Genomic DNA, 26178 nt, shown 5'->3' with positions numbered 1-26178 from the left:
TTGACAAGCGGAATGTGAAAGTTTCATGAAACATTTCAGGGTTTGAATGGAAACATTTCAAACCAACCCATAGCGGTTGAGAGGCGGTTGGAAAGTTGATGATGAGCGCCTAATAGAACACAAGAAGCTGCTCCTTTTTCTCACTTTTCCGCATGCAAGAATAGTTTAACTTATTTATTTATCTCATACCGTTTGCATTTGGCTATTCTGAATCAAATCACCATCACAGCTATTTGAGATGATGGATGTTCGGGTCCTATTCTATCGGCAAACGTTTTACCACGAAAAACAAACTCTGAGTGAGGCACTTCTTTGATGAATGTGAAGCCCACCTTCTCTCCGACACGTTGCGAAATGTTCGACGAGAATAGGGCCGAAATGAGTTCTGGCGGCGATTGGTCGTTCGATTCTAGCACGATGGTCCCATTCTTCAAATCCCGAGCAAGCTGTACGGATTGTTCCACAAGCCTCGTTGCAATTCCATGGCCGGAGTAGCTCGGAAGCGTTGCAAGATACATGATATCCATGAAGCAACTCACACCGTACTGCTCGAACAGGTTCACCTTCGCGTCCATCGCGATCATGTAGTTGAGTACCGATCGTGAACTATCGGTAGTACATTTGGTGTCCCGGAACTGCTCAAAGTAGCTGGCACCTTCCTGATGTTTGGGTGTCTGGAAAAAAATAACATCAACAACGTTACTAAATGCAAAAGAATGCACACCCGCAGACAAGGGTAGCAGACCTGTAGTATATTGAAGGTAACACCCAGGATCTTGTCCGTAGGAGTGTGACGTGCGATCATCGTTACGCCACCGGCTAGAACTTCAGCGCAGAGCTGCTCAAGGTCATCCTGTGCTTGTGGCGTAACGTTCACTTCCGATCCGATGCACACCGATTCGTGTAGGAAGAACGATTGGCGCAATACTGCCAGCGATTGCAGTTGGTAACGATCTTCATAACGCAAAATCTCGATATCTTTCGATGATACTGCTGCTGTCATTTTGATGCGTTCTCGTAAAGGCAAGCAAGTTTAGCTGTTACAGCAACGAAGGACACACCGCCACGGCCGTTGCGACAGAATGAACTGAGATGCGATAGAATGCAATTGACGATCATGAATGGAGATAGGACGGACGTAGAGACTGCTAATCAACGACTATGATTGTGTGGGTAGGATGACCCACAACTGTGCTACGATGCATTCAAACAAACCCCTGTTCTTTTTTTTGCTTTCTCATTCCCAATCACGTGTTTGGTTGAAGAAGGGCAACGTTTCACAGCATGGAGGGTTTAATTTATTTAACGATTTTTTTTCCACTTCAGATTTAATCAAACAGCTGATTCTTCAATACTGAAATCACATACGCAGATAAGTCCCTATAGGGGCACACAAGTTGGCCAACACAGTGCTAAAACATTAAACACACTCCTCACGTCTTAGCACTTTCACTTTCCTCACACAAACTCTCTCTCTCCCTCTCGCATATGTGCTTCACGACGAGCGTTGAAAATGGATGCTCGGGACCGGCCCGATCGCTGAACGTTTGGCCCCGGTAAACAAACTCCGCGTGTGGCACCTGATTGATCACCGTAAAGCCAACCTTTTCGCCGACACGTTGCGAGATTCGGGATGTAAAGAGGGCCGACACTAGCTGAGGCTGCTTGGCCACGACCGTACCCGACCGCTCATCGCCGCCCGTTGGCGCTACCTGCCCACACTTGAGTTGTTCCGCCAGCTTGACCGATTCCTCGACAAGCCGGGTTGCAATGCCATGGCCGGCGTAGCTTGGCAAGGTGGCGAGAAACATAATCTCCAGCAGACAGTCCACACGGAACCGCTCGAACAGGTTCACCTTCGCGTCCATCGTGATCATGTACTGCATCAGCGCACGGGAACTATCGGTCGTACACTTGGTGTCCCGGAACTGCTCAAAGTAGTTGCCATCTTCCGGGCTGCTCGGGGTCTGCAAAGGAATGGGAAAGCGGCTGCTTTTACTTCCGCATTATTTTTGGAGGAGAATTATCAACGAACCTGCAGCACATTGAACGAAACACCAACGATCGTATCGGTGTCGGTGTCCCGCGCTATCAACGAAACACCACCGTCGGCGACATCGAGACAAAGCTGTTCCAGGTCTTGCTGTGCCTGTGGGGTAAGGTTTACCTCCGATCCGATGCACACTATTTCCTGCTGGAAGAATGATTTCCGCAGTACCTCCATCGATTGGTCCCGGTAGCGCGCATCGTAGCGTAGGATTTCGATCGCGCGGGTAGACTTGCCCGTAGCCATATCTTGAAGTGTGTTGATGATGATGAATGTGGTGGCAAATTCGGCGCGATGCGATAATCTATGCCCGCGTTGCGTGCGTGCGCTGGAGATAACAGTTGAGCCGTAACTGAAGTGGCCGGACCTAGCCTGAACAGCTTCTGGTCAGCTGAGGCGGCTGTTGAGATCTCTCTCGTCGCTATGACGATCTCTCGCGCTCTCGCTCTCTCTCTCTCACTCTCGTAGCTATCAATGATGGCTCGTTACAAATGCATTGGTTTGCTGGAAGTCTGTCAACAAACAAATTACTCGGCAAAATTGTGATGCACGTTGCGTGCGCAACGATATTTACTTTAATGCGCGAAAGCTTCTAATGATCTCAGTGGTTGTTACTTGAATTACAGCTGACCGTTTAATAGGCACGGTATGCTCACTATCTCCGTACAAATCGTACAGTGTTGGTTTGAAATTTTGATTTAGGTTTATAAAAAAGAAGATAAAGTAAAAAAAATGCAGACGAACATAATCAAACGTCACAACAAAAGCAATGGATTTAATTTATCGCGATGAGGCAAAACCTCTTCTATGAACTCTTCTATGATTGTAAGGTTGAATGACACACAACGGCAGAAGCAAAAAAAAACCAGATCAACCTTTCCTCCCCTGAAGTGGTGATATTAATCTCAATTGGTGGTTTTATTAAAATTTACACTACTCCAAATGCACACCCAAACGCACACAGTCCCTTAAACCCCGTTACCCTATTTTTCCATTTTTTAGACCACCACAGGACCGCCACAGTTAATACGCCCCGAGAGGATTTTAGCACCCTTCGATTCAAATGCAATTAAGTTCCACGGGGCAACTGGGAAACGGGGAGGGGGGTTCCGGTGGTGCAACTGTGTTGATCCAGCGTGTCGACGACGAGGACGAGGCGCGATGACGATCAACACACACTCCCTAGGATACGGCTCCTGCCGGGGTTCGTGGTTACATTCAGCGACCCCGTCATTTATCTGCCAACGCATCGCATCTCGCTTTTGCTGCAAGGGCTCACGGCGCTGTTGCGTTGTTTATAGGATCTATTGCATCGTGATTATTTTTTTTAAAAATGTGAGCCCAACCGACCCCCTTTTACCGTGATGCGTGTTATCTTTGTGCAATTTTAGTCCTTTTTTTTGCTGCGTTGTTTAACCGTCAGCGCTTTGAAAAAAAATCCGCTTGAAAGCGATTTTTCGGGTCGGTTTTGCGCTTTGATTTTTAAACCTCATCAAGTGTCAGCGTTAATCCGGTGCTCAGTGTAATTGAAAAGAAAACGGCTCGTATGCCCGTATTGGTGGAATGAGTTGAGAAAATGATTTGAATTAACTGGAAACTTTCAATTGTATTCTTATAGAAAGTATTAAAACAGATTTTTATAAAGAATAAAAAAATAACTCAAAGATCTTTCTACAACAGTTCGAAATAACGAAAGAAATTTGAATCCAATCACATGGTGCCTTTCCGTTAGCCTGCACAGCCTGCCTACATGAACCGGAAGCAGCAAAAGCACAACAAATCTATCGCTAACAAATCACCGCCGCCTGCTTTGATCGAAACAAAACTATCACTCAGTCTTTGAGCTTTGTTTACTCAGGTGCAAGCGGACGTGTACGCTCGTGTACCCGCCAGGAGGGACCGACACTAGGTGAGTCTTGCAATGGGAAAAATATTAACAGCAACAAACAAAACTCCTGAAAAAAAACCCTGCGACGCTGAAATGCACACACACAAAAGTAAACAAAGTTATTTAGGAGACAGCATAGCAAAAACCCCCGTGCTATGCAAGATGAGTGCATTAAAACAACAAACTTTGCACCCTTTTCCAGGTCTGGCGGCAGTTCGGCGAATCAGGAGCCAGTTCGATCGGGGGAAAGGAAAAAGAACAACGTTTTAATGAAGCGCTAAAATTTGACTGTTTTAAAATCGATTCGGGTAACGCCGGTAACACCGCTGGAGTTGACGACCGACCGATGGGTTTGTGATGTTCGCAGCCGGGTAAAGGATTTACCGGTCCTTAAGTGTGTGTGTGTGTGCGAATGAAACGGTGTGAAACGGGGATGAGGGCCGTTGGAATGGAACAGGAAAGGGTTCCTGTTTGCTTTTTTGATTATATATTAATCAGTTACATTAGCAATTTACTCGATACACTGCTGCAACGTTTCTTTCACTTTCACAACGAAACATCGCTTGAAAAACTGTCCAAAGAGATGGAAGAATTTAAGGTAAATAATATAATAAGGATACGTTTATTTACAATCCCATTTCCGGTAACATTAACACCGAAGAGAGTGACAGAGAGAGAGACAGTGTCAAAGACTAGATTGTTTTTGGTTGCACATATACGTTTGAAGATGTCGTTCCGACTGGACTGGGGACACGGTGGCCACCTCTAGCAGATTCCGTTCGTCGCGTACGCAGACGGACCGGCCGCGATATTGCGATGATTGCTGCGCGGATCCTCCGGGCGCCAAATGCGTGCAAAGTAGCGCCCGTTCGCGTTCCGATCGCCCTTCCGGTGCCAGGAAAGGGAGTGTGTCTGGCCGCTACCACCTGCGAAAAAAAGGGGGAAGAGAAAGAACCACCATTAGCGCATTGTTTCGATTGTGTTTTGCTACCCATTCCCGCACGGCGCATTGTGGAAGACTCTTCCCAAAGCGACCAAAGGGATGGGACCCTCTCTGCGAAAGCGTGCGCGATGGTGCGATTCGTTCCGGGGTTGAGGGTGGATCACATTTAAGGACACTCTGTGTTCCCTCCCTTACCTCCTCCTTGTTTTTGGTAGCCAAACACTCTCAACACAACAGTGACAGTGAGCCGACAGGGCTGCAGTTTGTTTACAAATCCCCCAGCTCTTAAGTGCTCCCTTTTAAATGGCTGTGTCTTCCCTTTGTTTTGTTTTCGGGCTACAAACACGGCACAGCACAAGTTTTGCGCGGGATGCAAGATAACAAATTGTCCGCCACACGGAGAAGCACACGGGCATGTGCTCGCATTTCCCAGGGATCTTTACCGTACGGCAGCGAGGGCCTTTGCTTTCCTTTGCCCATCATCTCATGCTCATCATCATCCTCTTCATCATCGTCATAGTAGGCTGATGGAAAGCAGAAAGATGGTGGTTGTTTTGCGTGTAGCTCCAACCCCGCAAGCGAGCCGCCGCGGTAGGAGTTTGCGCAAATGCGCACCAACTCGGCACGCAACCAATGGTCCTGTTTGCCGGGCGCCACGAACGCACGCGGGGATGGGCGTGAGAATTTGCCGCTTAGCGTGCAGGTGGTCCAAAAAGTTCCATCAAGTGGAGCGGATTTGTCGGGCATTAATAGAGCTGTGTGTGTGTGTGTGCGTATTAGGATAGCTGGCCTGTCTTTTGCGTTCGCGTACGGGCGCCATGTTTTGTGCTGCAAGGCTGCTGTGAGTTGTCCGTTTTGCTTGGTGGTGTAACATTAAAGCACATTTAAAGGCATTTTAGAGCAATTCGTTACATATAAAATAGATGGAAACATTTTACAAATTGAAATACAAACTAAAACTGCATTTTGTAAGACAAATTGTGTGTATTCTGGCGATTTCCCAAATCAACTGACACGGGCTTTATAGTTATAATGTCATATTTTCGGTATGCAAACCTTTTCCAATCCATTTCATTTCCCTTTTCCGAACACGTACAGCATTACAGATCACACTGATCGCTGCCAATCAAACCCTTTGTTGCTTCTTCCACTACAGCTGCTAGATGAGGCGCAAAAACTCCCTTTTATACCCGCCAGCGTCGTATCATCAATTTTCAACCGGCAACCGAATAACGGGCAAACGCAAAAATGCATTCACCATTTCGTACTGTACGCTCTGTCACACCATTCCCGTAAAGGCGCATATGCTAGCAGCCCCGTGGCCTGGGCCCGTGTAGAAACACCGTGACACAATAACTGCATCAGTTACGGTTTCCGGTACATTAGCGATCCCTCTGGTACCCTCCCGTGGTACAGCCACGTTCAATACGAACGCAATCGAACCAAACGGACGGTCCCCCAAGCGATGGTCCGGCCACACCGATGATCGACGGGGAAAGGGTCCATTCGCTACGGAACATTTGAGCTCTACCAAAACACAGCCGCCGGAGCCGGAGCCCTAACCTCTGGACTAACCTCTGCTGTTGGCTAGCAGTTGGCTAGCGGAGACTGATCGGTGTGCTTGCGAGGATGATCAAATGTAGTGCACTGAGGGGGTTTCCCTCGCAAACGGAACTCACCACGGACGATGAATTTCTTGGGCGGTTCCTTTACCGGCACCCGTTTGATACCGTTCGATCCGGCCTCGTTGCCGTTCTTGTCCTTGCGCAGCATCTCGCCGAGAAAGGAGATGTAGCTGATGGCCAGCTTCAGGGTGTCCACCTTGCTGAGCCGCTTCTCGTACGGCAGGGTGGGTATGTGGGTCCGCAGCCCTTCGAAGGCTTCGTTGATGCTTTGCATGCGGCGCCGTTCGCGTAGGTTCGCCGCCTGGCGCTGTTGGGCCTGCTGCGAGGCACACTTGGGCCGTCGGTACTTGGACGTACGGTTGCCGTACATTCTGCGGGAAGGGAGTAAGGAAGGAAGGCAATGTTAGGCGTAATTTATTGACGGGTTTTTTAAACGTTTTAGTTTGTGTAACGAAATGTAATGGTTGGTATTAATCGTGACTAGGGCGATTTTTATATGTTTACGTATTTTATACGATACTAGTTAAAATGGATCCAGATGCAAGGCTACGCAAGTGATTTTGTTTGGAGTACACTTAAACAAAAATGTACACTAAGGTTTCTTTAACATTTTTTCCTAGATTTGATTGTTGAATACTCCAAAAAAAAGGAGATGTTGGCCAGGTGTTAGATCGCTATCGATGTAAGAAGACCGATGTGCAAGTATGTTTATCATATAGACCAATAATATTATAGGTGATAATAATAGACCAATTAATTTTCATTCTTTAGATGGAGATGGGGCTATTAACAATGTGTTTCAAGCTAATCCATATTTCATATTTCAGTTCGTTTCCAAAGTTCTAACTGTGAACTGGATTTCATGCTTATAAAGCTAGTTCAAAGGACGTGTTCGTGCAGTGTACGACCTATTCGTCTGTTTGACCTTCTATAGCAAACGCATCGAGTTGCGGCTATAATTTGGAGAACAATTTCGATTAGTGCAGAATTTTACAAGTTATTTCCAATTGTGCACATAATTATTCACCTCCTTCAAGATGTTTTTCAACAGCAAATGGTCAAATGGTTATTGCACATGATTTTCAACACATCACAAAGAACTGTCAAACTGCACAATCCAGGTTGAGACGTGTTGAAAATCATGTAGAAGAATTGAAACATTATTGTGATGCAAATACAACATTTGACAGCTGTTGAAAAACATCTCGCGAGCAATGAAAAATGTGGTAGACATTGGATATTGACTCGGAAAAAACCCTGTAAGATGGATCAGTTTTCCTTCGCTTGCGCGTATGGAGTGGATTAGGTTGGAAAGAAGAATTCGACCTAATATAGACGACACAAGATAACCTCCCTGGGTTAGAACTTTAAATAATTTAAGCTGCTCTTAGATTCTGTAATGAACCTGATTCTTAGGTCCGACGGGCTAGGGTCCTTTGTTTTACAGATGGTCAAAACTTCCAAAAAGTGCCATAGACTGGCCTATACCGATAATAGTTGTTGTTTGTACAGATAGCGGGGCGGTCCCGTGGTACAGTCGTCAACTCAAACGACTCAATAACATGTCCGTCATGGGCTCAAGCCCAGAATGGACCGACCCCCCCGTAGCAAGGATTGACTATCTGGCTACGTGGTAATAAATTAAGTCTCGAAAGCCTGTGTATAAGCCGGCATGTCCGCGTAGGACGTTACGCCAAATAGAAGAAGAAGTTATACAGATAGAAATAAGAATAAGAACAGTGAAGTTATTTAAAAATATGCAGTAATTTAGAAATAGTTCTGAAGCTCTGAAAACTTTATCGTATATCGATAGCTTGATTACTTATTTTAAAGATCCGGAGCGATTTTCGTTTAAAAATTGAAATATGTCCTAATGAATATTTGATAGCATCAAAATAATGCACTATATTATTACCAACATCTCGAGAAACTCATTTTGAAGTAACTCATAATTAAAGCAACTAACGTCACTTACTCTTTCATGGAATCGTTATTCTCCTGATCGCTGTTGAACCCACAGTACGATTCACTGTCCGTGGTGTTCTCATCGTCGGCCAGGAAGAAGTCCGAACTGTTGGACGTGGTCGAGTCGACGTTGTTGGCCTGATGCAGATGATGCTGCTGATGGTGGTCGTGCGACTGTGTGTCCGAATGGTAATCGTGCTGATGCCGATGATGACTGCTCAACTGCTGATCACTGTCCAGATGATGCTGCTGCTGCTGGTGATGGTGATGATGAAGGTGTTGCTGCTGTTGCTGCTGCTGTTGCTGCTGCTGGCAGGAGTGTTGCTGCAGATGGTGCAACGGCTGCTGACTTTGGTGCTGATGTACCGACGGCCCTTCGAACAGATGGCGGCTCATCACCGCCTCAAAGTCGAACGTATCCATCGAGAACATGGTGGGGCTTATTCTAAGACTAGATTGACGTGACTAGATTCGTCGTTTTGCTTTCTTTGGCTTAAGCTCTAACACACATATGCTGCGCTTTTACATTCTGGAATGTGGCATTACCCTTCCCATGCTTCCGATTCCCCTTTTAATCATAACACAATCCTTCCCAGGGGGACACTTAACGCGCCTCGTTTACACGCTGGTTAAATTATGCGATTAAACACACTTTACTGCTGTTCACACACAACAACCACCTCTTGGCTGGCGCTCACTTTGCCGCAGCAACACCCACAGTTCCCACCGTGGCCACGTGGCCATTTGGTAAACACAGTTGGCTAGTTTGCAGGCTAATAGTGAGCCTAATTGGCGCAACAATGGACGCCTGTTTGCATACAAATCACTTCCTTTTGGTTTCGGGTTGATCTTTCACTTAACTCGCACAATCACGCTGCACGCGGCCACAGCACGTGCCGGCCACTTGTCGATGGGGAAACGGTGTAGAAGGTGTAAAGGGAACCACACGCCTCCAACACGCGGTACCGGAAGTGAGCTTCCAGCGCTTGAAAACCGTTCGTCCCGGTGGCCCAAAAGCCCGATGATAACCCCAGGAGAGTCGACAAAGGACTAACCGTACCACGGCTTATACCCGGGCAGGTTTGGCAATGGCTAGGACCTTTATCGAAGGGTGAAAAACGAAACAGGGCAGGCCATGAAAAGATGAAAAGAAAACAAATAGGGGTATTTACATTCACGCTGTGTGTGTGTGTTTGTGAGTGTGTGTGTGTGTGTGTGTGTCTGCGTACTGCTGTGGTAGGAATGGGAGAAAAGCGTTGCCGATGCGTTGCTCGGGAAATCTCGCTTAAACCACGCCCGTTTGCGTCTGATTGGTTGATGGCGAACGCGCTGCCGCTGCATCGCTCCATGCGCACTGGAGGTCCTTACGCGAGCGAGTACTGCGGCAAGATGCATTGCCGCAATGGAACGTAAATCTCTTTTTTTTAATCAATTTGTTGCTTCTATAGGTACAGGTGCTTAACTGATATTCAATTCAATAAAATAAAATGATATGATAATGTATTTCTATGACAGTAAGTTAAGCCAAAAATGGGTTTAAATTTTTATTTTCATCTATTTCATTTGCTTCGTTTATTTTATTGCTATACATGACTAATTTAGTAATTGCTATTAATTTTTTATTAAATTTTACTGTTAATGTAATCGTTGATGATACTTTTTTCATGAGATTACTCATTTCATGCATGAGTTATTCATTATACATTCACATCGGTTGATTTGATTCTTACTTTCTTGCTCACTTGTCATTGTCCTATACCTATATCTATACCTTTTATATGTTGCACATTCATAAACGCTTATTTATACTACAAGTGTAAGATCCGGAATATGGAATCAATCTTCGTCCGGTTTTATAGAAGCTTCTATTCCTAATGATAATTTATTATTATATTTTCCCTACTTTCACGAAGCTTCTCTCCATTCCAAAATCCAAACATTTCTTAGTGAAATATTTGCGGTTTCACACCGGCCACTTCACACAGGGGGCACATTTTTGTGGGCTACATCCCACAATAATTCCCTCTCTTCCTCCTCCCTCGAAAGAATGTGGCCCACGTCGTGCTGCTCTTTTTACATCAATTTGTAGCTCATCCTACGCACCCCTACGAAAATCACACCCGTGCAGCACGTAGACAAACACAGCTGCTGAGCTTCGGGTGGCAAAAACGGTGCGCGGCACTTCCGTTCAGCATTCAACATTCTTTGCCCCTGTTTCCTCTGCCTACAAAGGGGAATGTCCTAGTGGTGGTTGAAAATGTCCTTCTAAAGTGCGCTTGCGGGTGCAAATTGGTTTTTCCAGCGGGAGGTTTGTTTCACCATACCCACCCCACCACCCAATTGAGTACTAGTTGGGCGGAGCGTGTATGAAGGAATGTAGTACGAAAGACACATACGCACACACACACACACACCGTGCTTTCCTGGGAAATGTATACACGTTGCTATGGTAACGCGTTGGTAACGCGATGGGGCAGAGGAGCAGAATCAAAAGGATGACACTGCAAAGGGGATGTTTCGTTTCCTGCACGTTGGAGACCATTTCCGGTCGTTAGCATATGAACACGTTTGCAAGGTGTTCATCACACACACACCCATATGGGGAAATGCATTTACCCTATCCGTAAGAGAATTGAGCCATTTCAAAGGGTGCGCCAGCCACCTGCCCGATAGATAAGAGGTATGGTGTGGCTACCCCTTTTCGTTTCAAGTCTTCTCGCAACATGGAAAGTTATTTAAATGATGAGGTCCTTTCCATATTATCGGTATATTACACTTTTTTTTTAAGAACACACTTCCACAAACCTGCAAACCTCAAATGCCATCTGGTGTATCCATTTTCGGGCACCGTTTTTACACAATCGAAATGAATGTAATTTTTCCATTGTTTCACCATAAATACAGACCGGGCCGATTGTCATAATGATAGTCATAACGCCATTTCCGGGATTCAACCCATAGCGGCCTTTAGCCCCGGGGGTACGTGTAAGGGTTATCAGTAGTAGGACCACGCATCCCCTCCTCGCTGCCACTGACCGGAAGGAGTTGGTTAGTTATTAAACATTCAAATGGTACTCCCTCTTTCGGCTGTAAGGCTCGATTTGGCCTCATTTTCAGGTGAATACGGTGCGTGAACATGTGTTCTATTGTTTCGCGTAGGATCGTGTTGCGTTAATTTCCCTCCGCGAGGGCGAGGGTCAAGTGGCAAGGTATCGATAATCGATGTCAAAGTTCCCGGAGGAGGGGGGGGCACCGTAATGAAGCGTTTTACGACTGGAAACAGTTACCACCAGCAGCACGCGAAGGTGAAGGTGTTTGCATGTGTTCCGGTAGGTGCGTGTTTATCATGATTTGTTTCAGGTTTTTGTAGGGGGAAATGTTCCTAATAAATGGATGGAATCTCGAAGTTGAAGTTTTGTATTGAATAGAAAAATGTAAATAATATATTAAAGACAAATATGCCTATTTTATGTATTCATCTTCTTGGATATTTGAGCTATCTTTTCAAATATCCTAAAAAATATCGCAAAATGTAGCAACAAAATGGGAAGAAATACAGCCACGTATTCAATTCAAGTGTAAGCAAGGGCGATCAATACAGTTCTTTCAACAGATTCAGGTACAGAAAATCCAAACAGTTTCCGTCATACCGACCGAGCAACCTCGGAACGTCGGTTCGGTTGGTTTCCGTGGGAAAATCGATTGCATGCAACATATGTCGAACCATTTATTACACCAAACCGATCCTGCCCGAAGGGAGTGAGTGTGGGTGGTGCGGTAGCCATCGTTGCATACCGAATGATGATAATATATCATACTATCACTCACCCATCCACCCCACCCTTCCATGGCCGATGCGACGAAGCGCAACAAACAACCTCACTGCGACACTGGTGGAGGGTGGTGACGATCAGTTTCGCCCCCGAAAATGTGTTCGATCAGTTCGACCCGAAATAAAAAGAAGAAACACCTGAAGAGAAGAGAACGGTCGGAAAAAAACATCGCCGAGGGGTTTATGAAGAAGAGAGTAAATAATAAACACTTCACTTTTGCTTCATCATCCCTGTCCCTTGGGGGCTTGAGTGCATCACACACACACAGCTTGCAGCATACGTTTTTCGTATTTTTGCATTCCTCCTAACCACATACAATGGGGAAAAGCACACTCGAGTGCTTTCCCGCAAGTGAGATAGCTATCAAAATCAATACACACGGGAAACGGTGCGTGGTTTCCGATCAAAATCTGGTCGCATGGGATATACTCGGTGAAGGGTGGGGAGGACAGTGGATAGGGAAACAATTTTTACAACTGAATAAACAACTAATCGCCTGATAATTATCGCTACACCCGACGGGCGCGAGGGAGATCCTTTTTCCCCCGATGCTCATGGTTTCGTCGCTTACGCTTTTCATTACGCTCTCGCGCGACCCTTCTTGCGTGTTTGCGCACAAACCCTCTGGGCGGGCGTGCAGGGTTCGATTGTGCTCCGTTTTTTTTTCCTGTATGCTGTGTTTGTCCTTCTTCACATCCCGAATGCAGGCAGTGATGTCCCAATGCGCACATCATTAAACCGAGCGCATCGGAAAACAATAATAACTTAATTTTACGCCGGAACGGAAACGGTTCGTTGCCCGTTGGAGGGCTGACCGCGGTCAGGGAAGGAGGTTTGCGTGCTCGAAGGCTTACATACCCCGCTTGCACAATGGGCTACCAACACCGGGTGTGGAAGAGTGATATTGTTGCGATGATAGTGCCGCATGAATGATTCGTTTGCTTTTCTGCCGTTGGATCTTATCAGTAGCTGTTGTGATGTGCATACGCGGCTAGAGGGATGTAAGGAAACTGCACGGTAATGGTTGGAAAATGTGAAAGGTGCATTGTTTAGCGAGAGATTGCTTGAGGATGGTGGTTAGCATAAGGCCTTTAATAATAATAGTGGCATAACATATAATTATGCGTGGGTCATGTCAAGTGTCATAAAAAAATAAACAAATTTCATTACTCTTCCTAACAGGTGTGTTGCGACTGAGTTCTGAATCTGAACATTTGTAAGGGCATAAATGAGCAGGAAGAGACATATTCCATGATAAAACGTATCCGTTGAAATCTCTTTCAATGTAATTATCAAACAACATTCAAACATATAGTCCTAAAATCGTTCGTTTTGATGAGCAACAAATGAAAATAATTGAACTGCAAACTGCTTGTTTGAATTAACGGATTTTATAACCACAAGCTGTTTGGCAGCCACGGTTGAAGTGGATCGGATTGTGTGTTCCGCAATCGAAAGCCCATCACTAGCGCTACCATGAGCCTCCGTCAGAGTGACCAGAAATGCCGATTTATCTGTATTCCTACCGTTTTTTGATATGCATACCGACTCACAGATGAGCCCCCTAAACAACCGATTTTTCTATTTTTCTACCAAAAATCACAGATTTTTCCGTAATACTGACCAAAAAGTCATATAACCATTTCCCAAATCACTTAATGTATCGAACTCCATGTGGAAATCACTAGCAACCAGAACCAGAAGTTCAACAGAGGCAACAAAGGCCCGTGTCTGTACTTTATGAGATGCGATGATATAGGACGCGCTGGTAAAATTTTATACGGGATTTGACGGATAATGTAAGCCCGCAAATACACGACGCGCGTTTCCGTAGGCGCGTTCAAACGCGTATAAAGATCCTTACTAACTTACAATCTTTAGTACAATTTTCAGATCGACACTTCAGAAAGGCCTCATGAGACTGCTATGAACCAAATCTAAACTATCTCCTTTAAATAGATAAAGGATGTATTTTCTCGTGCTACTGAACTTTCGTTGGGCAGATTAGCTAATGTCCCCCGCCTCCCCTGCTCAACACTTCAAACCCTACCGAAAACTATCGATAAAATTTTGATGCGCCTACCGAAAACCACCAAAATAATCTGGCCACACTGACTGTCAGTGCGCGTTTTGTTTTGTATACGTTGGAGCTAATGTCAACAGCTGAATCGGCATAAAAAAAGGTTTACGTGTTCTTTCGTGGATCTAATTCGCGCTGAGCGAAGGCTCGTACCTTTTGCGAAGCATCTCTAGCCTATGTGGGACGTGCCATGCGTTGTAATTGGACCTGCTAGTGTTTAGTATAAGCTAAAATTCCAACCCCTTCTGCGCGTTATCTCTGCTCTCCGACACGATCAGTACGCGGCAGGCACGATGACGAACAACAAGCAAACGCTGGTAATCTCTGCCGTGGGCATCTTCGTGTGCTACTTTTACTTTGCGATACTGCAGGAAAAGATTACACGCGGCCGGTACGGCGACGAGCTGCAGGACGATGGTTCGCGCGGCGAACGGTTTACGTACATGCTGGCCCTGGTGGGCGTCCAGTGTGTGTGCAATTGGGTTTTCGCAAAAGGTTCGTATACAGTTGGAAGCACGATGGGAAGAGGCCCATAATCAATGTAATTGTCCTTCTTGCAGCACTTCTCACGATCACACCCCAACCGGAAGACGGCACGCCGAAGGCGTACTATGCTAGCAGTGCCCTCACGTACCTGCTGGCCATGATTAGCTCGAACATGGCTCTGCGCTGGGTCGCCTACCCGATGCAGGTGGTGGCGAAGGCGGCAAAACCGATTCCCGTAATGTTGCTTGGCGTGCTGGTTGGACGGAAGAGCTATCCGATGCAGAAATATCTGTTCGTGCTGCTGATCGTGGTGGGCGTGATACTGTTCATGTTTAAGGACAGCAAAGCATCTGCCGGCGCCGTACTCGAGCACGAAACCATCGGCCAGCTGCTACTGATCATGAGCCTTTCGATGGACGGGCTGACGGGTGCGATTCAGGAGCGCATGCGGGCCCACAGTGCACCCTCCGCCCAGCACATGATGCTGGCGATGAACGGCTGGAGCGCGATGATCGTGTCCGTCGGTCTGCTGGTGACAGGCGAAGGCAAAGCGTTCGTTCTGTTCGCTCTCCGGCATCCGGAGCTTTTCACGCACCTGACACTGCTGGCCCTGACCGGGGCGCTGGGCCAGTTGTTCATCTTCATGATGGTGTCCTCGTTCGGTGCGCTCGCCTGTTCGGTGGTGACCACGACGCGCAAATTCTTCACCGTCCTGTTCTCGGTGCTGTTCTTCGGCAATGCACTGTCCGGCCGGCAGTGGGTTGGCGCCGTGCTGGTGTTTTGTGGTCTGTTTGCGGACATGTTTTTCGGGCGAAAGCCAGCCCCAGCGAAGGAGAAGCTGCAAAAGCAAAAGGATAAGAGCGAAGGTGAGCTGCTGGAAGCGAAACGCTGAATTGCTCCTCCGCGTGGAATGATTTATGCTGCAAGCATTTAACTTACGTGTAATTCCATCATGGTGCTCAAGCACCGTAAAGATAAGATGAAATCCAAACGATACGCACACACCGTGACAGAAGGCTTCTTCCGAAACAAGAAAAGATTCTACCTGCTATCCCCGCTGTAAACGTTATTACCTGTGTCCTTGAATAGTGTAGTTAAGCAAGGAAAAAAAACATAGAACATAATAAACAAAAAAGTCACACATTTATACGGAAGATAATCGGGGATAAGCTGTTAATTTTTGGTTGTACACGAAGCTATCACATTCCGCACGGACGATCGATTTAGCACCCTGCACGTGCAAATTGAAACCCGTTTTACAGGTGCGACAGTTAATGAGCTCCAAAACATGTGTTAATTATGCTGGGCGAGTGTGTAAATTAAACACTACCGTGGAATGAAATGTGCAGATGAGATGAGAGGCAGCAAAAAAAAGCAAATCTAGAACACAATTAACGGTTTTCCAGTGGCTGTCAAGCGTCCATTTCAATTGACGCTTCTCAAAAAGGCCGCCCCAAAAAAGACTATTTGGGCGCCGCGAACGGAGTATGCGCATTGCGTTACCATAGTCACACAAACATTGGTCCCTTTTTGCCGTTGCCCGTTTGTGGGTGTGTGCGGCAAAGCAGTTAGTGTGCAATGTTGTGACAGCTGACATCACACATTTGAAATTCCGCACCAGGAGGCGAAAAGTAGGAACTTCTTTTCGTTCGTTCGAGGAGGAGGGCGTAATCGGTATCGGTACCGTTATTCCGTGACGTGATAAGCAGTCTTGCTCGATACCAGCCAGTGCACCGAGGTACGCAAAAGACCGATAAAGGGCGGTTTTCGGCGGGCTGATAAACCGTTCAACGCGTTAGCGTACCCTGCGTCAATGAAACACCAGGCGTCCGCTTGAAATCCCTTACCAAATCACACGCAATCAGTGCTACGCTGTTAGTTTGTGTGTAAGTGTGTGTTACTGAGAAGAAGAAGAAGAGAGAGAGAGAGAGAGAGAGAGCAAGATAAAAAGCAAATGAGCGAAAGAGCCGTAGAATGGTGTAAAAAATGTCAAGCGTTGCTCGTGTCCTACTAAATTGAAAATAGTGTTTGCCGCCACTTGTGTGTGTGTGTGTCTGTTGGCCGTCCGTCCGCCACTGTTCCATTCCGCTGCCTGCGTGCGGTGGTGATTCTCGCGTTACGCGTTTTGGCTGTGCGTCACGCGGGGTGGCTTTGGCACATTTGTGTCTTCTCTTCCCTGCCTGCCCTCCCCCCTGGCCCTCCCGAACACCAGTCTGCCCCCCGCAGAGCGTTTGCCACACTGTCCTTTCCAGTCGGTCAGCCGAGCGCGAGAGGTTAAATCGGTTCGTGCCGTCTACTTGGCAACACGCAGCCTGGCTCTCACGTTCGCCCATCATCGCGTGCCGCAGTCAGTGTTCTGGCCGAGTTTTCAGTCCGGGTGATTTTATTTTAAGCAGTGAAGCATCGGCTTCTTCTTCCGGGGTATCGCCGTACCGCCCGCATCAGTGTTTTTGGCAACTTCAGGTGCGCGGTGCACAGGAAACGAAGCAGCGCGGCTGCCCCAAGTGACGGTTTGCTCGGTTTTCCTCTTCCCCGCGGTGCTGTGCTAGTAAGTATCGAGATGTCGTAATCGTGTTTGTATCGCAGCAGCCTACTTTTCGCTGAAGCCGTGAGGGATGCTTCATCTCAGCCCCAAGCAAGCTTGATGGAGCAGCAAATGCCGCGACCGATAGAGCAATCTGGCTGCTGTATGTGAACGGATGTGCGAAAATGTGTGAAAATGAAATCCTATAAAAAGAAAACCACCCGTACACGGGAGTGAAATCCGCGTTTCATCGCTTCAAATGAGGCTTTACACATAGGTGTGTGTGTGTGCGTGTTTTTCTTTTCACACTCCCGCCGACACAAGAAAGCGAAAAGTGGCCACGGCTCTCTACAACGGGGCAAGTGGTGGTGTTTTTGCGGTGTGCCCAAAATACGTACACACACGTGTGTGAATGCGGCGAAATCGAAACCTCCTGCCGCCCTGGCTTGGTATTGGTGAGCTGCTGGTCTGTGTTGTTGGTGAGCTGTCAAAAAAAAAGGGAAGCAAAAGGATTCTGTGCACCAGCCGCAGTAGCTGCGAGCGCGAAAAACAGTGTTCCTCCGTGCTTCGTGTCCCTAACGGTGTCGGTGCCCTCAGAAACGACTCCAAACTGCGGCAAAACCGCGGTGGTGTGTTGGCGAAGGCGTTTTGCGGCACGCCAGCGTGTGTGGCGAAGGTTAATAATCTTTACAACGTGCGGGTGTGTGTGTGTGTGTGTTGTGTTGTGGATTTGCATCGATTTCTATTAATTTGCTGCGGTTCGGGAAGTCGGTGAATTTCCCGGTGAAAAAGAGCGGTGGAAAATCACAACAACCAAGCGTGGAAAGGAGGAGCGCAAAGGCAATAAGGTAAAAGTTTCGTTCGTAATAATCATCCTTCACCGTCGCAATTGATCATCGCTTGGAAGCAAACCGCGGTCATACCCATTGTGAAAAGCCTTTGGAAGTCCGCCCCGCGCGCGTGTGTGTGTGTATGTGGGGTACAGTTTCCGCAGCAACCCAGCCCCCGGCCTGCTTGACGTGTCTGATTTATGTAATCCGATCGATTTTCTTTAAAACATCATACCTCACTGGTTGTTGTTTTTGTTATTGTTGCTGTTGTGTGTGTGTGTGTGTGTGTGTGGTGGTGGTGGTGCAAAAGGGGGAAGACATTTTCCACGCTGCAGTCGTATTTTGGTGCAGTGCCTGGTGGTGCCGCCGTTTACACCTGCTCTTGGTGAGGGACATTAGAATGTTCCACCGTTTTCACCAGACAACTCGACTCCGTCTCGGTCATCTTGTGCTGCTGAAAAGCTGTATCGTTTTTTGTTTTGCTTTACATTGCTTGCCAAAATGAGAATCCGTTGTGTTACTTCCCTCACTCGAACAAAAATGCATTCCCGTTTGCAACGGACCCCCCACACGGAATGATGTCAGAGAGAGAGAGAGCGAGCAAGAGGATGCAGTGAAGCAATATTTACGGACACAAACACAAACAATCCCTCCCAGCCTCATTGCCATTTGCCACTTGCACTCGATTTTCTCACCACTAATTTGCCACTTTTAATCCCAACCGCTTTCACTTCATCACATCACATTGGCAAAAAGTGCATTCGAATCGGCGGGTAGGTGGGTGGAAGGGGTCCTGATGCAAGTGGGTGGCCTGGGTGAGTTTTGGTTGTGTACGAAAATAAAATAGCTCTCTGGTGATCATAAACAAAGGCAAAGGCATGCAAAGCTGGGGTTGGATGATTTTACGTGCAACTCACACTGTATGTGTGTGTGTGTGTGTGTGTGTGTGTGTGTGTGTGTGTGTGTGTGTGTGTGTGTGTGTGTGTGTGTGTGTGTGTGTGTGCACAAGTGGCAAACCAAGCGGACCAAGTGGGCAGAGGTGTGCCGAACCGAGTTTCGTGCGGTGTGGAAAATAATTAAGTCCGCAAATACAGCTGCAGCCGAAAACTGGGTGATGGGTTAGTAGCGTGTTGTTTGCCTTTTTTTTGGTTTTTTTTGCTCTGCCTCATCGCTCTGCTCAGGTGCAATCGTGACGCATTAAGGGCAGAGCGCGATGGTTTTACCTTGGGCTTAAGGTGGTCGTGTTTTTTTCCTTCTTAGAAGAACGCTCGTCACGAAAGCGCGCACGTGAGCCTTCTGAGAAGGGTTCGATTTATGCGGCATGAGGACTATTGAGTGCTTTCCTCATTCAATTAATTAAAACGAACGAGATTGAAAGGAATTGGAAAAGTGTGAATTATTGTTGAAAAGTTTTGTTAACTCGTGGAGGCGATAATTTTACTAATTAATTTGACCACTTCCAACTTTCATCTCTACAATCGGTGACATCTGTCTCAGTCGAATGCTTTTGCTTCAATAATCGAGTTGTAGTTTGGACCCTTCCGATCCGTTTGAAACTCTTCGCCAGTTAAAAAAGAGCAAATATTATTTACTATTCACACCCCACCACTCTCCTACGCATGGAATCTCTCAAGTGGAGCAAAGTGTGTTGTTGTTTTATGATTTGAACTTCAATCGTGGCAAACCGCTGCCCCGCAATCCGCTTTGCGCGCCACCACGATGTGGAAAAACGATGCTGCTAAAACACACGCGTCCTTGAACGCGTTTAATGTCTAACTTTCGGCGTGCCAAGCGGCGCAGTTCCCGGTCCGGATGTCGGCCACATGACGATATGGTTCGGTATATTGTTGGATGGGTGTTGGTGTTTTGTTTCCTACCGCACCGGAGCTCATTTGCACGGTCTGGTGAAGAAAGTCCGTTCGAATGAGTCAGGCGAGAAGGTGTGAGGGGGGAGTTTAGCAATCTTGGTCGTATCGGATTTCCGACTCGGAAGGGAGGGAGTTGAGTTATACCGGAATTTTTTATGGCAATTTTTCATGACGTTTGTTTAACATTAAAATCATTCCACTGTGGTCGGATTCGCACTGGCGTGAAGAATAAGGAAAATAAATTTAAGTTAATTGTTGTCGGGGTTCCCCCCCTTCGTCTTGGTCGCTTGCGGCTTCATTCTGCTCCATGCTACTCTACGCACGGGAGGTCGGCGCCTTCTGCGGTGCTTGGCGAGGCGAATCGAATTAATGCTGACGGCTGCGCTACCCGTCTTCCTGTGGCCGATGGCTCAGCATGGCAAACAAAAATGCAAACAATTCCCTCAGATATGGGGAGCAACACGCACAGGCACACAGGCACACGTGAGCCAACTGTGCTATTGCTCATCGTTTGCTGGCTGACAGGCTGGCGCCAATCGGCCTAGGAATGCAAAAAAAAAAACGCGCCACTGGAAAGAGGCCCCAAGCACCAAGTAAGTAAATGCTTGCAACTGTGCATTTTCTCGATGACGCTTGCAGTCGATCGGTTTTGCTGTTCTCTTTTTATGTCGCGTACGTTACTGTGCCGGCTCGGGAGGGACCAATTGTTGGGTGTTAGTAGTTCGTGCTTCGAAGCGTTGAATTTTAAAGGTCACTGGAAGCTCCACTTTTGGCACCGTTGGTGGTTTTCTCTCTTGGTTTTGTTTGGTTTTTGACTGTAAGAGTATGTTTGTGAAACGTTGCTGAGTGCGTCATTGTTTCCTCAAAATTACCAACTTTCCACTGACTGTGAATGCCTCATTATAGAATATCTTGTCTTTCGGATGTTATTTTATTTCGAAATATCACTTAAATATATATTTAGGAGAGTAGACAGCATCTCATCCTAAACCTCAATATATTCGGCAAGTGTTTGAAGCCGTTCGCCAGTGCCAAGAGCACAATCAGCTGGAGTGGTTTGATGAACTCTAAACCGGCCACACTCGGCGGGCTGCTATCATGCTGAAGGTCATACAAATTGTGACCAGCCAAAAGAGCAGCGTGAGCGATCCCCACGAGCTAACTTGTCAATTGAGCGGTGTGTTGTCCCGGGCCCGGGATTCATCTATTTGTCATGCAAACCAATTGAAACCAGCATCAAACCGAACCCTTGACGTACGCGTTCGCATCACAGCAAATTGATCGACACGAGCAGAGAGAGTGAGCGAGTGAGGATGTAAAATCGTCTGTTTCCATCACAATTGGGTGATGTTATTTGGTCGATGCAATGCACGAGTGTGTCTGTGCGTGTGTTATTTCACGCCTTTTCACCCAATCGCGGTGTCTGTTTACACTCGCCGGCAAATTGCAGGCAAATGCTTCGGACCGGGAAAGGAGAATCATTCTTACGTTCGTTAAAATCAACTTCCGAAGAAATGTAAACACAAGCAGCGTATTTTGCACGAACCAGTAAGCAGTGAAACGGGTAGAGGTAGGGTTAGAGAAACATAGGGTTTATTTTTAGAGCAACGAGTTAAGATAAATAATTATAGCAATTTCGTGTAAACTGCTTCAGACACGTGCCGAGGTTGTTGTCCTTGACAAAAAGGGGTGAAAAAAGTAGACGCTTTGTTTATGTTCTTTTTTTTCTGTCCGTGCACTACAAATCTGCAAAGGCATTAGTGCCGATTACAGTCGGAAGAAGAGTTAAACACTAATGAAGCTTATCTCTTCACGGAAGAAGTATCAGGCGGGCAACGCGGCAGATTGCACTTGACCGGTCGTTTCTTTTGTGCATTCTCCGGCTGTACTTTATTGTTAGGGGTTGGAAAGGAAAGCCAACGTCAATTAGGAGGCCCATTTTCATAATTCAAGCTCATTTGATACATTTTAATGACTTCAAATGGTGGCGTTGCACTTGCTAGAGAGGCGTTGATGAAAACTGAATTTGAATTACTAGAACATATAGTACAGCTAAAGAATTATTAATTTTTCGTAATTTTGGAATGGTTTTTTGAAAGATATTTGAGATTAACGTAGACTGGGAGAGGACGGACAAAATGATGATTAAATTACTGTTGTCTTTACAAGAGAGCACTGAATCTACTGGTGTTACTCAACTTGTGTTAACAAACAGTCGAATGGATAAGAATTTGTAACAGAAACATGCATTACAGTTTACTATAATAATCAGTACTACAACCCAAGAACTTCTTGCTACTTGTGCGTTGATTGACTTCATTCCTTATGCAAATCTCTTGCTATCAAGTATTTTTTGCAAATTTTCTCCATTCTGACCCATAAAGTGCCCATTTCCGAAGGCACAACACATGCTGGTGAATTTTACATAACCCGTTTCAACGTTCAACGATTTGAAAAAGCGAACCCTTCTTATGGTGAATAATTAACCATCGACCGACCGGCAAGAAGCCCGTGCTCACATGGCACCATGGTTGTACCGTCAGAATGGTTCCGATTTTTACCACAATTTGCGTGTCACATGGTACTCTCCCATTCTGGTCGTTAGGAGTAAAACGTGCCCAGCAACAACGTGTCCCTTATTGTGGGGTCTCAAAAGCACATCACATTCAAAGCACGGCACTGCGAAAAGAGGCTATAAGAGAGAAAGAGAAAAAAAGGAAAAACGCCCAGTTCGCCGAAAAGGGTGGCTCAGGTGAGCGTGTTAACAAACCGGCCCCGGTCCCGTGTACAGCCCGTGCCTGCCGTGGCAACACTTCGTTAGGTCGCGTGCGTCTTGACGACGACGCAGGATATCGATTTACGTTTCGCCGCTGTACGACTGCACCCAGATTGGCCGACCAGAAGCTGACATAAGGGTGCTCCAACAGCAGCAGCAACTGGCAAGCGGATAGAAACGGTTGACGATATGCGGCGTGCGGGCTACTAGTACGTTTAGTGTTTTGACTGTTTGTTTTAGGTGTTGGTCTTGATGAGCTTCAAAGCACAGTGAGTGGGGCGAGGGGCTGAACACACTGCAGCAGGGAACCAAGAAGCCCAGGGAGAAAAGGGTAATTTTCTGTCTACACGGGCTACAGGACGAACAACAGTGACCCGAACAGAACCCGGGCTGCAGAAACAATAATGCGAACGTGGCGACAAACGAATTATGGTGACACTTTTATGGGCCCCATGCTCTGGACTGGTTAACGATTATTTTCTGAAGAGCTGTTTCTAAGTTGTCCATGTTTTTTGCTAATTGAATTGACAACCTATGAAACGGTGAAGCTCTTCGGACGTTAGCCAGCTGAGGAGGGATGTAAATATCTCGTGCTGCGTTGGCTATTAATTGTTTTAGATGAACAAACCCCATTTCGACTCCCCATGCCTCGTACAATTCCTCTGCAATCAAACAAATGAAAGTCGTAAATGATGCTCCGGAATGGAGCATCGAAATACATGAGAGGCAATTTTTCAATCGGCATCATTCCAGTTGGCAACATTTTGTGCACATTTCGTCTTCGTCCTTCCCCCCCATCAGGCGAGAGATGGATCAGATGACAGTCATTAAATTGATGCTAAACATTCACATCCTGTCCCTGTGACCGTGTGCTCAATGTCTGTCCGTACCGTACCGTACGATTGCAAATGTTCCATTTTTCGCAAATATTCTACTGCCTATGAATATACTGTATGTTGGATTTTGTTTTTCTTTCTCTATGTGCAACCCTATACGCATAATATTCACATGTAGTGTATTTTCAAACCTCCATCAAGCTAACCCCCATGGCTGTTCTGTGAAGAACCTGACTGTACTCATCCGATATCCATTTTTTTCCGCTCCAATTACAGAGTGTCCCTGGTGGCAGCTTGCGTGGGAAAAGCCGATCCGATTGCTCACACCGCTCGCTCCTACACTTCCATCAACGTACCGTGGCCACGTCCTGTCAGAAACCTCAACCAAACATCGCTCTACTAGCTCCGGTCGTACGTCGGTAACGCTTCGTAACGCTCCATAACGCATCGTTCAAGCGCAAGCTCGTGCGCACGTGATCGTGAAGAGAATCGTAAAGAGCGAAGCCGTGTGCTGCGTTTGAAAAAGTGCTGTTGTCGGAATTGTTGGCAACAGTTCAACTTCCTTTCCCACTCAATTCATTGGCGCGCGCGTTGACTGTCGAACACGAAAAACGAAAAGGAGCAAAAGAATTTCCGACAGCCTTATAGCAAATGTGTCACATTTGTGGCCAGTTGCTAACTTGAGTTTTTTTAGATTTTGTTTCTTATATTCCGTGTGCGGTATGGTCTTTGTTGAATCGGTAGCAAATTAGTAAACGTCACGTTCGCGTCCTGCCGAATTGTTTTTGCGAGGAAACAGCTGTTTCTTGACCCCGATGAAACGTCACTGGGATCAGTTTCTCAAAATAACGAAGAAAAGTGATCCGTGACGTGAAAGTGTAGTGTTCATTAAAGCTAAAATTTGTGTTTTATCCAACAATTTTCAGGTATTTGTTTATTGTTCTTTTAAAGTGTTTTAATGTTGTGTAAATGAAAAAGTTTTTAAAGTGAATGGAAGGGGACGCTATGAAAAGTAGCTCTCAAAAGTGATCCACAGTAGATTATGATTCTGAAAGTTTGTCCCAGCTCCAAAGTGTACACAGTGAGCACCATTATAGTGGCGATTGGTCTTCCGACAACGACAAATAAGTAAGAACATCAGTGATTGATCGGTAGTTCAAAGTAGTTTGCTTCCGTGCTTTGCTTTAAGGTGTTTACCGCCGCATTTGTGTTGGTGTTTAGTGTCGGGTGCTTAGGGCAAGAACGTATAACAAGTGTGGTGAGGTGACATTATCACCTCGGTTTGATTTGCTTCGTGTAATCAGTCAGCGTTAGTCATCATAGCTTCCAAAACGGCATCCGGTAGCGGTTGGCGAGCAAGCAGCAAGGTGTCCCAGGAAGGTACGTTGACGTGAGACAGAACCTTTATCTATCGGTTATCAAACTTTACCGCAGAATTTGACCGATTGACACATACATCGAACGTAAGATAAAGATATGCATCTTAAGATGTTGGTAAAAATGTTGACCTATTTGTTATGGGTTGTGACAATGAGTGTTCTTTTTCAAATTATGTTTGACAATTCTCCAACAATACCTTGCCAAACTTATGACCTAGTTAGAATGAGGTTAACAGATCTATTGGGAGCAAGAAGAAAAAGCGAATGAGGCCAATTGGCTCAAAGTCTCTATAAAGATAAATAAAAAAAGAAGAAAAATATAAATTATAGGATTAGGTCTCATGCAAAGCATTTTTGTAAATTGCATTTTTTTTTTCTTCATTTCTCGACTAGATGTAAGCGATGATGGAGCCACCGGTAGCTACGACGATGGTGCGACCACGCGACGCGGCCGGTTCCGTGTGTCGGCACCATCGACCGGCCCACCAGAAACCACCGTAGGTCGGTTCCGTTTGATTCCCCAAACTGGTACGTAAAACAGTTACGCAGATTACACGATTGCAGCAAAGCAACACACTGTCTAATGTTACTACTACCTCTACTGCCTGCCATCGCACAGGAAACTACGGACCGACCTCGCCCTTTTTGCAACGCGGCCGATTCTCCGTCATACCGGAGGAACCACAAAACTCGCCGGGTGCGTCGGCCCTCACACCACCAATCATCACAACCACGGTCGCACCTAGGCAGGGCTCACCCGACTGGGACTTTGATGATGATAAATCCGTAAGTATAAAGTAAACACTTTATTATGATATGGGATGTATTTCAAAACATGTTCGTTCGTTCGTTGTGTCTTTTTGAACTTAAAGAATAATGCACAAAATGATTGCTGTTAACGTTTCTTTAAATAACATCTTATTGTAAAAGTACAAACATAATAATTGCAGTTATTAGAAATCTGAACGCTCTGAAGCAGAAATAAATTTAACGTTCAAACCCAGTTGCGTCAAATACGCAACTGGAACCACGTTACGCGAGTGAAGAAATCAACCCAATGAACTAAACACGCACCACTGGCGAAGCGTCAACGATGAG

The 26178-nt window shown here is 46.3% G+C and overlaps 4 protein-coding genes and 1 long non-coding RNA gene across 6 annotated transcripts; 2 read left to right on the top strand and 3 right to left on the bottom strand.

Annotated features, from left to right (window-relative positions):
- Window positions 1–150: 150 nt before the first annotated feature.
- On the bottom strand, window positions 151–1162 carry LOC121590329. The gene is made up of 2 exons (XM_041909905.1): window positions 746–1162; window positions 151–674 (listed from the first exon to the last, which is right to left on the bottom strand). Exons 1-2 carry the CDS (start codon window positions 1001–1003, stop codon window positions 213–215), a joined length of 720 nt encoding a protein of 239 aa, XP_041765839.1. The 5' UTR covers window positions 1004–1162; the 3' UTR covers window positions 151–212.
- Window positions 1163–1287: 125 nt separating this feature from the next.
- On the bottom strand, window positions 1288–2424 carry LOC121590327. Its single transcript, XM_041909902.1, has 2 exons — window positions 2036–2424; window positions 1288–1967 (listed from the first exon to the last, which is right to left on the bottom strand). Exons 1-2 carry the CDS (start codon window positions 2291–2293, stop codon window positions 1434–1436), a joined length of 792 nt encoding a protein of 263 aa, XP_041765836.1. The 5' UTR covers window positions 2294–2424; the 3' UTR covers window positions 1288–1433.
- Window positions 2425–3889: 1465 nt separating this feature from the next.
- LOC121590332 lies at window positions 3890–25079 on the top strand. 2 transcript variants are annotated; one of them, XR_006004406.1, is made up of 4 exons: window positions 3890–3956; window positions 4138–4533; window positions 23978–24421; window positions 24628–25079. It is a non-coding gene; the product is annotated as an uncharacterized LOC121590332 (long non-coding RNA). The 2 variants fall into 2 exon arrangements; XR_006004405.1 differs by lacking the exons at window positions 3890–3956; window positions 4138–4533 and adding an exon at window positions 17879–18239.
- On the bottom strand, window positions 4552–9565 carry LOC121590324 (pancreas transcription factor 1 subunit alpha). Its single transcript, XM_041909900.1, has 3 exons — window positions 8479–9565; window positions 6558–6874; window positions 4552–4861 (listed from the first exon to the last, which is right to left on the bottom strand). Exons 1-3 carry the CDS (start codon window positions 8898–8900, stop codon window positions 4701–4703), a joined length of 900 nt encoding a protein of 299 aa, XP_041765834.1. The 5' UTR covers window positions 8901–9565; the 3' UTR covers window positions 4552–4700.
- Window positions 14423–16014, top strand: LOC121590322 (solute carrier family 35 member B1 homolog). Its single transcript, XM_041909898.1, has 2 exons — window positions 14423–14876; window positions 14942–16014. Exons 1-2 carry the CDS (start codon window positions 14675–14677, stop codon window positions 15757–15759), a joined length of 1020 nt encoding a protein of 339 aa, XP_041765832.1. The 5' UTR covers window positions 14423–14674; the 3' UTR covers window positions 15760–16014.
- Window positions 25080–26178: the final 1099 nt, after the last annotated feature.

The sequence above is a fragment of the Anopheles merus genome, chromosome 2R (genome assembly GCF_017562075.2).
Source record: "Anopheles merus strain MAF chromosome 2R, AmerM5.1, whole genome shotgun sequence".
NCBI lineage: Eukaryota > Metazoa > Arthropoda > Insecta > Diptera > Culicidae > Anopheles > Anopheles merus.
The sequence above is the reverse complement of the archived record's forward strand: the minus strand, read 5'-3'. Positions and strand labels throughout refer to the sequence as shown.